The sequence below is a fragment of the Ochotona princeps genome, chromosome 1 (genome assembly GCF_030435755.1).
Source record: "Ochotona princeps isolate mOchPri1 chromosome 1, mOchPri1.hap1, whole genome shotgun sequence".
Classification (NCBI taxonomy): Eukaryota; Metazoa; Chordata; class Mammalia; order Lagomorpha; family Ochotonidae; genus Ochotona; species Ochotona princeps.
The window spans coordinates 99,199,807-99,215,499 of NC_080832.1; the positions used below are offsets into that span (position 1 = coordinate 99,199,807).

Consider the following 15,693-nt stretch of genomic DNA (forward strand, 5'->3'; position numbering starts at 1 on the left):
ACTAGGTACAAGAAAAGTAGAAGAATATAACTTGCCAGATTTACAAACTTGCTTATAACATCCATATATATACATATATGTGTATATATATTCAGATACATATGGAGAAATATACACATACATATAAATGTAATGACTATAAGGACATGTACTTATCTATACAATTCCATGTAGACAAACCATGTACTGTGCTGTATATCCTTGGGGGTATATCCTTCACAGTGAGAAATATCATTTCAGTATAAGTAACAAATATTCAACAGGAAATTAGGTATATAACAAGGAAACAAACTGAAGAAAGGGCTTCAAAATATTTGAAATATATATGAAAAATGTCCACGGAGCTTTCTAAGCAGTGAGCAACTTTCTAATCCACTCTCAGACGCATGGTTAAAATGTTTATTTTCTTAGAAGAAACGAATCTCTGTCTCTTCACTTAACAAACTTTTCCCCCCTCATAAGTAAAACATGTTGTTTGGTCGGATGACATTGCATAAATGACCAGTTGAATGGCACTAAGTCGAAAATTGGATAAACTACGGTGTCCTTTTGCGCAGGATTCGCTCTTTGTTTAGTGCTTGCAAATGTTCTAATCCCCTCTTTTGAAAAATGCCCAGCTTTGTGCCTAGCACAGAAAAAAAATTTGTACAGATACAAAAAAATCAGCAGCAGACGTGGCTATTAAAAGGAGTAAATAGGTTTTAGTTGAACTAAGCATTGAATGGCAGATTTTTCACCCCTCAGACATAAAGAGATCCTTGTGAAAAATGTAAAAATGTCCTAAGCGTATAAAATTATTTCGTGAATGTAAATGCAGAAAGTCAAAGTTTATGGAGCTCAATGTTTTTTCTTGTGCACCCATCTTGAGCTTATGTGTCTTTGTTGGAACTGTAAGGACTTTCACTTTAATATAAAGATAATCTCTTACTCAGGGGTAGAGGAAGTCAAAAGATTTTCTGTGCGCAACAAGGGATCTCTTGCGTCTCCAACTTGTGACTTTGGCGCATCTCCCCATTTGTCATGAAAAGTGCAGAGAAGGTGGCCAGCTTTGAGATACTGAAAAATGGATCCTCTGAGCTAGAGCTGCACTATTAGCTCAAAGAAGCTGCCTGTTTGGGTCTTCTGGACTATGCTGGACATTTGTGAGATTATTTGTTACAAATGAACCTATGATAATATAATTTCCTAATGATCAGTTCTATTATTAGCAATGAATGTGCCAAATGTGTTAAGAAAGAAACTAGGAGTGTGTGGTCTTCATAGTGTCCTCATGCTTTCCACACTTTCCCTTCTCTTTCTCCTTTCAAATGCTTCTTCCCTCTCTTTTTCCTTTCTCTCCCTCCTTCCTATTTTACTTTCTCTCTTGCCTCCTGTTTCATTTCTCTTGGTCTCTTTCTGTTTTTATTTGCTTTATTTATTTTGGTCCTTTAAAGAATTTCCATCTTACATAAAAGAAAATGTCCTGAAGAGCAACAGCAAACTTTTGAGTCATCCAATGCAGTGTCAGGTTTCGGCAGACACAGGTGAAAAGTGAACTCGATCTTACTCCCTGGTCAAGTGTGCTGTGCGGATTCTTTCATTGGGTTTGATTCTGAGGCTCTTATTCGTGATTCCTTACTTTTTCACAGAAATCTGGTGAAACTTTTTCTCAACCTCAAATTACCAACAATTTCTGGAGAATTAACCCATTGGTAGTAAGATGCTCACAGGCTCAATCTGGGCCAAACACCTAAAAGATATAAGGAGACCCTGTAAGGTCTACGACTAAGGGTATGGCTGGCCATCAGTTTATCGGGTCTTACTCTGAGTCCTGTTGATTCTACCCCGGCCTGCTTGATCTTCTCTCACCGTTCGCCTTAAATTCAGAAATGTAGATGCATAAAGACAGCCAGTGAAGACTGGCCCAAGACAGGATGCCCCAGCTAGCTCGAATCCTGTGCTTCCAGGTGAATTGTCTGGGTCCAATGAGAGGGACAGAGTGGGCATACTCCTCCTCTAATTGTTTTGATAACTTTCCATAGGTTGGGGGGGGGGGGGTTGGTGAGAGCGCGCGCGCGACCGAGCTTACAGTGAGCGCGTTAATGGAGAGGGAGGGGGAGGGCGACGAGGGGAGGGCGCAGACAATTTCGCTGCATGCTTATTTACCTGCAAGTCGTCTGCTCCCGCGGCGGCCAGCCCCAGGCTGGGCCCTGGCAGGAGTCTTTGATCTGGGTGCATTCCATACTGAGAGCCATGGCTCATGAGGGACAGGTCGTGGCGGCGGTAGGCATCGAGGCAACCCAGCTCCCGCCTCTGCTCGTCCAGGCAGGAGGACTTAAGCGCCCGCGCATTGTGCAGGTTAATAAAGTCGGTGGGCTCCCCGTGGTGGATCTGTTGGTAGTACTGTTGCGAGTGATGGAGCGAGTTCAGAGAGTAGGCGTCGGGTGTGACGGCCGGATGGCTGTGCTGAAACTCGTAATGGAAGGACTGATGGTGGAGCGGGGTGTACTGGTGGTTAGTGGAGAAGTAAGGGGACGCAAACTCTGTGCCGGTGGTAGAGTAAGTTAAAGGAGAGGAGGAGGAATAGGCGACAGTGGAATTGGCTACGGACTCCAGACAGCCAAGTTGCATCAAACGGTAGCTGTTTGATCCGTCGTGACGTATCTGGAAAGAAGAGGGGGAAAAGGGAGAGCAGAAAAACTTGAGGTTTGTCATTTTGCAACCGAGGCACCGCTCTCCCAGAGCCAGCAGAGCGAGAGCGCAGGGTTCGGGTAGAGCCGCCTCCTGGGCTCAGCGCCTTTGCCAGAAGAGAACCGTTGCGAACCGGGGATCTGGGGGTGGGCGGCCTCGTCCTCACAGGCGAGACAGCGGGGGGGAAAAATTCCCCCACCCTATATAGGTGCGGGTGACACAACACACACACACACACACACACACACTCACGCGCGCGCGTACGCACACACAGATACACACGCGCGCGCGCGCACACACACACACACACACGCAGCCCCTGCCCAATTTATGCGGGGAACTGGGTTTCGGAGGACGGGTTAGCAAGTGACTCCGGGACTGCGGGGAGCGCGGGAGTCTGCCGGTAGGGACGCCGGTCCGCGCCTGGCCGCCGCCACAGCGATCCCAGTGCCGACGTGCCGCGCCGGTTCAAGCCGAATTGTTCGGCACCGGGCAGCTCAAAATCGCGCCCATATACTTAAAAAAGAAAGAAAGAAAGAAAGACAGACAGACAGAAAGAAAGAAAGAAAGAAAAGAACAGGGAAAAAAAAGCCTGTGTAGCTTGTGCAAATTGTTCAACCTGCTCCCTTCTTTAGACACCTAGGGTTAAGACTCCCGATGCCCCCTTCTCTGCTTCTTTCCTTGCCTTGAATAAACCCGTTCCCCACCCCCTTGTCCACCTACCGCCCTCCCCCAGCAGTCTTTTCTTTAAAGGTTTCTTTCCCTTTCTTTAAACCTTCTTTCAGTCTCTATCTCTTTCGCTTCAACCCCTCGCTCCTCTTCAGTATTAGGACTATGTTTTTCTTTTCATTATAGCAAATGTTTCCTAACGTGGCGAAGAGCGTTGCCCTTCCTGGCGACAGATGTCATAACGAACTTTCTCCCCTTTCCTTCCTTAACTTCCCCCGAAAGCCAGATTATAATTAAACGTAACGGTCCAATATAGATTAGAGACAGGGGAAGCTGCCACCACCGCCGCCACCGCACCGCTGCCACACACACACACACACACACACACACACACATACACACTCACAAGCGCGCGCACTCCAAAAAAAAAAAAAAAAAAAAGTAGTAATACCTCGGCATCGTGGACTAGTCCCGGAAAGGTAGTTGACATGTTGGGTTTCTCCAAAAGCTTACGGTGCAATTTCCCCCTCCAAAAAAAGAATCAGGAAAAAAATTCAAACTTCTTGTATTTTCCAATTTTTTTAAGGAGAAAAAAAAGTTCTATAGATAGAGATCTAAATTGTAACGGTTTTGCCCGGATCAGATAGCTCCTTGCCTCGTACCCACTTAAAAACCTGTAGGAACAAATTTTTCCCTCTGCACAAAAGCAGCTCCCTGGAACAGATTTTGTACTTGCTGAGTATTTCTTTGGCTGATGTCGTAGGTCCCTTGGTAATATAGAAGTTTTGAAAATTAAGCATCAGCACTGAGAACTGGGAGGACAATAGGCAGAAGAGATTTATCCCAGGAGACAAGGAATAAATATTGTATCTTCGCCTAATAAGGAACTGGAGGTTCTTTCAACATTTTTCTCCATTTTTTCCAACCTTTATCATGCTTTTCTATACCGACTGAGGTGGGGACTCATCTCTGCAGAGAGCATTTGCACACATTTTATTGCGATGATTTAGATCCAGCCCCGTTGCTGTATATTAGAGAGAGAGAGAAAAAAAAATATATATAAATTAATTAAAGGTTCCTTTTACAAGGGTTAAGTGTTTATTCTTACTGGTTGCACTCCTTGGATGCTGAAAGCTGATTTTTTCCAACAATCACCCAAATCAATTTTGCCCAGATGAGGATGTCTGCCTTCGTCCAAGTGGAAACAATACTGTTCTTTCTGTATTTACATCGAATTTGGGTACCCCCTCCCTCCACTTTAGAAAGCTAACAGGAGGCAGTGGTTACACTTCTTAGTAGCTTTTAAAATACATAATTTTGATGGACAGTCCCAAGTTTCTTTCATCAAGGATGATGCAATTGGTCATGTATTTAGGAAAAATGCAAGACTATAAAGATATGTGACAAGATTTTAGGTAAAATGTTGATTTGCACTCCCCAAACCAACCCATTTCCCTCCTGTTTCCTGGTTTTCTTCTCCCTTTTGAACACAGTACTAGCGTAAGGAATGGTGGAGGTGTAGACCACTTAGTAGTGGCACCAGATACTTAATCATCTTTACCCCCAAATAACCCTTCGATGCTTAGACGTTGTATTTTTACAAATTGAGGACAGGAAAGAGGCTGCACTCGTTTATCTCCACCTCTTTGGTAGATGACTGACTTTCAAACAGGTTTTTAGCTTTACTTCATTCAAAATTCATCTTCCCTCATTCTAAGACGTGTAGAGTGTCTGGAGGGGGTAGCGGTGGCTACAAGCCGGAAATACTGAGGCTTTGAAAGCGAGTATTGCCAACCCTAGGTCTGTCTCATAAGAAAGAACTAGCTGGCTCCACAGACTCATTTCAAAGGTTGAAGGAAGTGATAATTCAGCCTTAATTGCCATTTCATTTGATTGACTTTTAAGTATTTAAGCTGAGAAGGTGTCTTAATATTAAGTCGCAGGCAGATAGGCATGTTGCTTTTTATATATTTATTTTTTTAGGTCGGGATTTCGGAGGGTTTATTAGGATCTGCTCATGCAGGCTAACTAGGACTGTCATTCATCAGCCTTGGCTTTATGCAAATGGACAAAGGCACACACAAGAATGGAAATGCTTTGTCTAAAACGGAGATCTGAAATAATTTGGCCCCACACAGGGTTCAGCATCCCACACCTGCTTCCTGTTTTAAGGTGTACCAGTGTCCCCTCCAGTTCTTGAAGCATTTTGGTCTAGTGACGTCAGGAGAGCTCAATGATAATGAAATGGAAGAGTATCCAACTTAATCTTTTAGGAAGAGGAGTGTGAGAAGAGCGACCTTTGGAATTTGAGAGGCTCAATTCAAGAATGCGTGCAGGGGAATCTTTGCATGGCAAATCTGTGCCAGGCCTCCACAGTTTACCTACAGAGGAAATAAATAATCCAACCATACATGGAAGCTGGGACTTGCCCTGCTAATTCCAGGAACCATCACTATGTGGAGGTACAGATCTCCGCCAAGAAGAATACATAGTACTGCAGGTTATCTTGGGAATGGTCATATGCACTTCTGTTGATAGGCAGTATTGGCTACCCAGTTCATCTTACCTCATAGGGAAAAGGTTTGCTCTTCTCAAACAGGCTGCAACCTTCTCCCCACTTCTCGGTTGAAGGTGAAGAGTTCGAAGAGTTCCTGTTCCAGGCAGCAGCTACAATATTCTGTCCCATGGGAACAACCAAGAGGCTCAGCACAACAATATGACAGCCTTCTCTGCTACCCTAGCTCTTTTGCTACACATTTGCTTCTTCTGCATAAAGGGAACACACACAGCTCCATCTTGAAAACATGGAACCTTCTCTAAGATTAAGTCCGCCTGTAGAACGACCTGTACTTGTTTCTTGTCTGAATGAATGCTGCAGGACAACGTGGAGTAATTGACAATTGCGCCTTCTGGTTCTCTCTTTTATTACTATCCTATCTTCCTGTATGACATGTGGGTACCCAGACTGTGGAATTACACCGTCGGTTGCATTCACTGTGCTTCTTAAACCTTCTTAGACTTGTAGAAAAGTAAGGATTATAGGGAAAGGGGGGGAAGTAAACTTATTTGTACTTGCAGTAGATAAAGCAAGAAGTGTGAAATACTTATCTTGTTGGTCTTGGGATTTACTTTGTCAGGGCCTTCCTCTCTTTGGAAAGCTATGCTCCTTCCTCCCATCTCCCAATGTCTCTGCTGCTCCCCACCCCCCCACTAGCATCTGAACTGTAGGAAAACTTCAGTTGCCCAACTGCTACCTCCTCATCTTAACTTCAAGAAAAGAAATGAAAAGAAAAAAAGCTGTTTCTCCCTGAAAGAAAAATTGGGGAGATCATTCGTGCCATATGCACAAACTGGTCAGCACTCCCTTCCATCTGCTCTGGGGTTGCTCAGCATGCCCCTTCTCTAAAGAAACTCCTAGAGGCAGGTGTGTGCTGTGTTTGGAAGCTGTGTGTGATGAGCGCAGGATTTGTTTCTGTCAGACAGATCCCTCCCCCTTCCCGCCCAATTAATAGTCTTGAGCAATTAATAAATGCATCCTGCTTGACCCAAAGACTAGGCTTTTCAGCAAAGTTAATTCCTCTTTTTCTGTTTTATCCCTTTCCTGGAAAGCGATTGGCCACACATTCTCCAGCGGGTGGCGTAATTGAATTAACTGGCCACAGCTTGTGGCAGACAGGATACCTATGGCCTGGGGCTTCTCCTTCGGGGAATGGGTACTGATGGTTCCATCCTCTGCCAGAGAACACGTCAGCATCTACTCACTTAAAACAGTACACAAAAGCATGGGAGCAAATTTGGACATTCTGGCATCTAAGGGGTTGGAAAGTATCCCTTAGTACCTAGCAATTTTCATCCATTCTTCTGTTTCCAGGAATCTCATGCTGCAGGGGGACAAAGGTGTGTGGGAACTGAGGAAAGGGAATAAGGAAGGGAGCTGTTCTATTGCAGTCAGCTAGGGATCTGTAAAGAAGCCTTCATGTTTGTCATTATTGTCCTAACTAGCATGAGGAGACAGATTGAGTTTTAGGGAGTGGAATGTCCCTGTTGAACTTCTATGTGGGTGATTTTCATCCCTAGTTTTAATAAACATGGATTTCTACTGGTGTTATTTATTTTTGGCTACTCGTGATTCCCCTGGAGAGCAAATGATAAGAAGAGGTGTTGGTTCTCTGAACAGTATCTCTTGCTCTGTTTTGTGGAAAGAATACAGCCTACCACGTTGGAGTTCTTGGTGCTCCACTGCTCCTAGACACGTTCCCTTTCAAAGCTAGGCTCTTTGTGACTATAGAAATTGTCTCCTTTTGTGCAGACTCATGTCTGGGTTATGGAGCTTCATGCCCTGCTAGAGCAGAACACACTAAATTTATTTTAGGCATTGTATACACACCTGCTTCAGAACTCAAGTGTAATAGATTCAATTTCAGCTCTCCATTCCTTGAAAAGTGAAGGAAGGAGGAAGGAAGGGGAGAAAAAGGAAGGAGGGAGAGATACCCTGGTTTATCCATGTGTATAAATACATCTATGGAAAAAGCTTGGTCCAAAATGTCCAGATAACTGCAATCATTATGCCATTTCCCTGGGTATTACATAAGTAGTGTGGTGGGACAAGTCTAGGCAGGAAAACGAATCATGTATCCCTCTATTCAGTCTTCTTTTGGGTGGTGAATATAAAAGCTGGTAGTGAGCCCCAAACAACTAAGAATCTCTGTCTGATCTGGAGCTGTCGTAGTTCTGGCAGCACGCATTTCTCTATCCCTTTGAGATTTCTGAGCCCTGGATAGATTCCCTGAGACAAGAGATTTTCAACCTGAGGTCTCCAACAGCTATCTATCCCAGGGGGCTTGACTTATATACAATCACTGAAGACATTAATGACCATAAGAAGTATTGCTGTTTGACGATCTACTGTACTGTGACTTTTCTAACATTCTAACCTACTAATTAACCGCTGTGGTTGGTGAGGGGTGGGGAGAAATCCTTGGAGTGGTTGGAAGACATTCTTGCCCATCAGGGAAGGCGGAGAACAACAGAAAAGTGCTACAAAGAAGCAGGGAATTTCTGGCAGGAACCAGTGAGCTAATACTTGACCCAGTTACATGGAGTAGCACATTTGGAGAGACAGGGCACTGCAATGTTGGAATGTCTCATCCCAAAAGCCCCTCTCAAAGCAAGGCTTGCTTTTCCCAGTGGCCTGTGTCTATGCTCACTCCATTCCTCTTCCAAAAGCTTCCTCCCGTCCCTCTCCAGTCTCCTGCTTCTCTCATTATTCCACTTCTCCCCACCCCACCACCACCACAGTACCTTCTGCCATTTACCATGAAAGGGTCACATTACAGACCTAATTGACATTGAAAACAGGCAGTCCTCTTTAAAAATGAGCCTTAGGATGTTTGGGGGGAAATTATCATTTCTGATGGACTCTCCAGGTCATTTCAGTTTAAGAATTGTCATTGATTAAAAAAAATTAAGCAAAACTCCTTTTTATTTATTCCTTAAAAAAAAAAAGGAAAACACAACTCCTACTTCCCCCTCATCACTCCCCCCCCCTGTCCCTCTCCTCCCCCGCTGTTGGTCAAAAGCCTAAAGTGGATCTTTATTCTGCCTTAGCCTTGCAACCCACAGGCAACACAGATTCCATAATCGTACAGAGAAAATGCATTTGCAAGCAATTAAAAAGCCTTGCGAACGCATTAGTCAAAAATTAAGTGGGAGAACCTTCTCCTCTGAAGTTTTGTTTTTGGTAGCAGCGAAACTTTAAGCTGAAGACATCATGTGAGACTGCAGGCTGCTGGCCCTTGCACAACTGCTGCCAAGCTGGGCTCCCAAACGGCACGGACTCGGCTTGCCTCCGGAACGCCGCTGGAGCGCGCAGAGTTCACCTCGCCAGCCTGCAGGCATCAGAGTCTTTCAATCCCGGGCCGTGGGGTTAGTAAAGTTAGGCACGTAGCCAACTTTCCCGGCTAAGATCTTATTCTCCGAAGGGACACTTGTCCCTGTCCACCAAGAAATGACTGCGTTCGGGAAAGCTGTATTGTATCATCTTTTTTCAATTGTCCCATGTTGCCGCGCTCGAAAGGGGTGTTGGACGTTTACCTGTCTGCCTTACTACTTTGGCTTTAGTCTATCTACGGCTTTGAAAACAGTGGCCTCCTTGATCCAGAAAGCACTCCCCTTTCCCGCCACTCAACTAGGAGGTGCTCTCTTTTTATAGGGGAGGGAGAAACGACCAAGAATCAGGGCAATTAACATTTCTTGGGCACTTAACAAGTGCCAGATCCTGTGCCCAGTCCTCCACAAGACACCATTATAATTTGATCCCCACACAATGCTAGGAGATAGGTGTGTGTGGGGGGGGCGAAGAGATGTTGCTTCCTCAAAAGTCAGGACAGGCACCACCTCAATCACCACCTCACATCCCCGCTCATCCACCCCCACAAGCCAGTGACCTGAACAAGTGAGTGACCACTCAGCTCCCGTGGGGCTTTGAATGTAGCTGTCTTGACCCCAAATCCGGTGTGTGTGTGTGTGTGTGTGTGTGTGTGTGTGTGTGTGTGCGCGCGCACCCGCGCACGTCTTAACTACCCTTTACAATGTAACTGTAAAGGATCCCTTTACATTCAAACTTTCTGCACCTCTTTTTTCCGTCTTTGATTTTGTTTCCACACTCTCCCAAAAGCTTAAAAGAGAATGCGGGCAGGGAAACCGGGTCTAGCCTTCTTTTATAAAAGGGGTGTGTCGTCCAGACCCCTTCCAGGGAAATTCGTGAGCACTCCAGCGGCGGCTTCAAATCCAGCTCCCTGGCTCTTGTCTCCAGCTTTCTTGGGGACTGGTCACCTGCAGGGTTGGGGGTGGGGTGGGGTGGGGACGTTGTTAAAAAGAAGAGCTGAGCTTCTTTTTTAAGTTTGCATCTGTTACAGTCTCTGGAGTCGGTGGGTCAAGCCGGACAGAGGGGCGACCTGTGACAGGTGCGTCTTCTCTAGTACTCACTGCTCAATTCCACAGTGTAGGCTGAGGCTCTGTGCAACCAGTTCTGACCTTTGGGACACGTGTGTCACCGAGGTTGCCAACTGAGCTGAAATAGGAGTACAGATTTTAAAGTCAGGAGCCTGGACATCAATTCTTTCACTGTGCCTGTGACTTAAATTTCTCACCCGAAAAATGGGAAAAATAATACTAAATTGTGGTCTTTCAGCTGCTGTGAGAGTTACCTGAAACACACACACACACACACACACACACACACAGAAAGCGGTAGGGAGGGAGGAAAAAAATGAGGGAAGGAGGAAAGAGAATGAATAGTGGCAAGCAATACATGTTGACATGTTGCCCACTATTTGGAAGCAGAAGGGTTTTAAGAAAATACCTCAAGAGAGAACTTAGCATTCGGGCCTTTGCTTTCCACTTTGGAGATCATGGAAAGTTGGCACCAAAGCTGGCTGGAGGGGACTGTAGAGGTTGTGGGATCCTATACTGTCCTGTGATACAGGTCACACATTCAGTCAAGTCTCAGAGCCAGGGCTGGAGCTAGGACACACATACTTGCATCCATCAAGCCGAGAGCTGCTCAGCTGCTCATTCCCAATCTAGGAAATGGACAGAGCTGCTCAGCTGCTCATTCCCTATCTAGCAAATGGACGAATAAATCACCAGACAGCTCCCAGCAACTACCATGCCTCCCACTTCACTCCCATTCCTCTCCCTTTTGTGTCTAACAGGCATTTCCTGCTGGTTCATTAGCATCTTTTAAATTTCTCTCTGCCTTCTTTCCTTTTCCCCAGTGCTTCCATAATTTCCTTCCTCACTTTCTACTTCTCTATGTCTCTTCATCTCCTTCCTTCTCTCCACATTTGCCCTTAGCATCTCCTTCAATCCCATCTTCATTTATTGTGTTTCAGAGTGCCTCTCTGCCTTTCTTGGATTCTGCTCTGGCTTAACCCTCTCTTTTTGAATTCTAAACACTTTTGTTTCACTTTCACCTCCATAGCCTGGGCATCAACTCACTGCAGTGGGGATATAGCGGTGCTTCTCCCTCTGTTACACTTCATGTTCGGGCCACCCTAGTATATTGTTCCTCTCCTAGCTTCTAATCAATCCCTGTGGATCTGTCTGGTTGCTGACCCCAAGCCCCTGCCTCTTCTCCCTCCTAGTAGCCTTGGGGAGCTTTGAGGCAACCAAGGCCTCCAGGTACTTTTTATTTTCTCCTAAAAGAGCTTTGTCTGCTTCTTCTGTCAATTACCCCAGTAGCCTCTCAGAGGTCCCGTTTATTTTTCCATTGACCTTTTCTTCCTTATGTACTGGAACAATGCCTTATTATTTTATTTATCTTAATCTCTGGTGCAATGGCGCTTTTATTCTTCAACTTGGCTGTGCTAGTGTTTGCCTTTACACTTTCTTGACTTCATTATGTAATCTTGCCGAATCTCCACACTCTGTGCATGCTGTTTAGACCTCACGTCTGTCTTTTACTTACCCTTGAATAGTTTTGTTTTGAAACTCCTGACCCATCCATATTTACCGTATTCCTTTGTTTGCTAGTATTGTTCGCTGCCCATAGGGCCTATGAATGTTGTTCAGAAATTGGCAGCACTTCTGCTTCATTATACATCACATTCAACAGGACATTCCATTTAAAATATTTTTCTACTTTGGCCCTGCCTTTATTGATGTCCAGTGTTAGTGTCCCTTTGTTGTAAGCCCATTCTTATCGTTGGCATCATCAATCATTAGCTAATTGATGGGATGAATTTCCCACCTCTCATTTCCCTATGACACATTCACTGACTGGCTGTCTTTTCCCAATAACAATTGTTGGATGTATATTTTCATCACAGGCATCTCCACCAACATTCATATCCTAGAACTCTGTCCAAAAGGCCTGATTTAGGTGATGACACTTTTTTCTTCTCGAACCTCTTCTCTAATTTGGCGTTATGAAAAGCCTTGGGGAACCAATTGTTATCCTCCCGATTCTTCAGTCTCTTAATGTTCTTCGCAAATGACGAAGGTTGTAATTTCTGAAATAGTCTATCGCTCTGCCTAACCTTTAGTGATATTTCTTGATCAATTTCTTCTCTCATTCTCATTCACTTTACCCATTTTCTTTTTGTTTTCATACATGGAGCCCCTATTGAAGAAAACCACTGCAAAGAAACATTCTAGGGCCCGGTGTGGTAGCCTAATGGTCAAAGTCCTCGCCTTATACACGCCAGGATCCCCTATGGGCGCCAGTTCTAATTCTAGCAGCCCCGCTTCCCATCCAGCTCCCTGCTTGTGGCCTGGGAAAGCAGTTGAGAAAGACCCAAAGCCTTGGGTCTCTGCACCTGTGTGGGAGACCCGGAGGAGGCTCCTGGCTCCTGGCCTTGGATTGGCGCAGCTTAGGCTGTTGTGGCCACTTGGGGAGTGAATCATTGGACAGAAGATCTTTCTTTATCTCTCTCCTCTCCGTATATCTGACTTTCCAATAAAAATAAATAAAATGAATCTTAAAAAAAATAAACAAACAAAATAAAACACATTTGGTGAATTTTTATTTTTTATTTGCCCAAGGTGTGCTTCTATCCTTACAAGCTCTTTCCTTTAAGGATATCCTGGCAGTTTTTCTCAGAGTTGATTGAGTTGTGGAAAGTCAAATTTAAGAAGTTCTGTGTAGGTTTGTGCTTTGCTTTGTTCAAATGTGAAAAATCTCACCTCTCAGAATCTCCATTTTGAAGATATTAGGAACTAAGTCTGGTATTGGGATTTCTCTACTGTAAGGAACTGGAAAAACATATAGACTCTGATGTATTAAATATGTACCATATATTAGGAAAATCTAAAATGAATGTAGACATTCTAATAAATAATACAGTGTAAGATTCTTTGTATGGTTGAACACTATCTACTCTTCATGTATTTATGTGCCAGCAGTTAAAAGGAACAGATTTCTTTCCCCAGTTAAACACACTGAAACAGAATTAGTTTTTTAGAAGTGTGTCCAACCTGAAAGCTAAGATCCAGATGGTGAAAAACACAGCCCACATAGGTGCTCTGCTTTGGCAAAATTTAATTTTGAATTACAGGACAAAATTTTCCCATTAGTTGTCTGGATTCCAGGGGTTGAAGAAGGAAGGAGCACAGAATATTGGAAGAGTATTATTTTAATGTGTTTTTCATTGACAAGGTCATATGAGTCTCAGATGAAGCTGACAGTAAAATTCAAAATTTTTGAAATGTAGAAATTGTGCATTTTGACAATGTGCTTGTTAACCATCATGGTGGTGGACAAAACTGTCCAGGCTTCTATATTAGAATTTTTTGTGCCCTAAAATTAGCAAGTCAGTGCTTAAATAACTATGTTTCTTCAAGAATGTGGATGCTATTCATACTTCTACAAATAAGACTACTGACCTATTAGCAAGTCAATAGAGAAATCTCATCTTCTTTCTCCTGAAAAGGGAACTTGAAACATGGAAGCAGGAGCTATTTAATGGTATTACTGGGTTGAGAAGAAAGCACAGTAGGGAGCCTCAAATGATATAGTTAGTGATCTAATGGTACTGTAAAGTATACTCTTATTTTTTTAATATTTTATTTATTCTTATTGGATATTCAGATATACAGAGAGGAAGAGACACAAAGAGGAAGATCTTCTGTGTGTTGATTCACTCCCCGAGTAGCAACAATGACCAGAGCTGAACTGACCTGAAGCCAGGAGCCAGGAGCTTCTTCCAGGTCTCCCACATGGGTATAAGATCCCAATGCTTTGGGTCTTCCTCGACTGCTTTCCCAGGCCACAATCAGGGTGCTAGATGGGAAGTGGGACTGCTGGGATTCGAACTAACGCCCATATGGGATCCCGGTGCATGCAAGGCGAGGACTTTAGCCACTAAGCTATTGTGCTTGGCCCTGTAAAGTGTACTCTTATGAAGTGATTTTGAAGACATCTCACCAGCTTTATTTGGTTGCTCATGAAATGACATTACTCCTGTACTGTTATTTTGACATCTAATGACAGAACTCCTCACTGTGGCACAAATACCTTATATTATGGAGAAAGCAAGTAACAAAAAGAGAAATCAAAGACAGTGCAAAGTTCCTTTATCAACAGCTAGACTTAAAAATCTCAATGACTCTACTGAGGAACTTTCCAATCTGTGTGGGTCTTTAAGAAATTGATGCGAAGCAGGGAAAACATATGGTACTGTCTTTGGAGGACTGGTTTATTCAATAAAAATAATGTTTTCCAGTTAGATTCATTTTGCTGTAAAAGATAAAATTTCATTATTTTCTATTGCTGAGTAGTAATATATACACACACACATTATATCTTCTTTATCCAGTCATCTATTGATAGGCATTTGAGTTTATTCCATAACTTAGCTTTTGTGAATTGAGCTGCTTTAAAGATAGGGTTATAGAAATCTCATATTCTCATTTTATTTCATTTGGATACATTAATACACAGAGTACAAAAATGGAATCTATATAATAGACTGACATCCTAAGATTTAATTATTGTTCATAGCCGTTATCTATATTTCCGAGGAACAGTAGGTTGTTTCTGTTTTTCTTTTTCCTTCTAACTACAATGGGAGCTTATATATTTATAGTTTTAGCTATGGAATTTAGTTTGTGATTGTGAAGTGTAATGAGAACATACCATTAAAAATATGAAGGGAAAAAGTGAAGTAAGGAAGGAGGAAGATGGGTGGGGAATGTGGACAGGAGGGAGTGTGGGGTGGGGAGTATTGCTATTTCACTAAGTCTGTTTTATGAAATACATGGCACCATTCACTTTATATAAATTTTAACAGTAATTGACAAATCAGTGTCGTATATTTCTATAATTGTGTATCTTCTGCAGTGATGATTAGCTACATGTTGCCCTTGAGCATTATTATGTACCAAAATGTATTCCTGCAAAATCCAAAAGTTGAATTATTCAGTTCCAATGGGGCTGTGATGGGAGCTTGGGTCTTGAAGAAGATGATTCAGGTTTGCCAAGGTCCTGATGCAATAGGATTCGTGCCATAATAGAAGATGGAAAATCACCAAAGAAAGATCTTGTGGCAGCATAGCGAGAAGATGGCTTCTGTGAGATATAGAGAAGCTAGCCACAGGAGAAAGAGTGAGAGTGGGTGAAAGAGAGAGAGATTTCTACCTGTTTGTTCACTCCCAAAATAACCTTCATGGCTGAAGGCTGAGCTAAACTGAAGCCAGGAGCCAGAAGCTTCTTCTGGTTCGCTTACATGGTTACAGGCGCCCATTTGCTGCTTTGTCAGGCCATTAGTAGGGAGCTGGATTGAAAATGAAGCAGCTGGGACTTGAACTATTGTCTATATGAGATACTGGCATCCCTAGACAGAGGTTTAGCTT

The 15,693-nt window shown here is 43.5% G+C and overlaps 1 protein-coding gene across 1 annotated transcript in view; it reads right to left on the reverse strand.

Annotated features, from left to right (window-relative positions):
* The window catches only part of TFAP2D (transcription factor AP-2 delta), a 59,947-nt gene extending 57,253 nt beyond the window's left edge, over positions 1-2,694 (reverse strand). The window contains exon 1 of the mRNA XM_036494065.2: positions 2,146-2,694. Within this exon, the coding sequence (XP_036349958.1) occupies positions 2,146-2,694 (549 nt within the window). The remainder of the gene's footprint in view (positions 1-2,145) is intronic.
* Between the last annotated feature and the right edge of the window lie 12,999 nt (positions 2,695-15,693).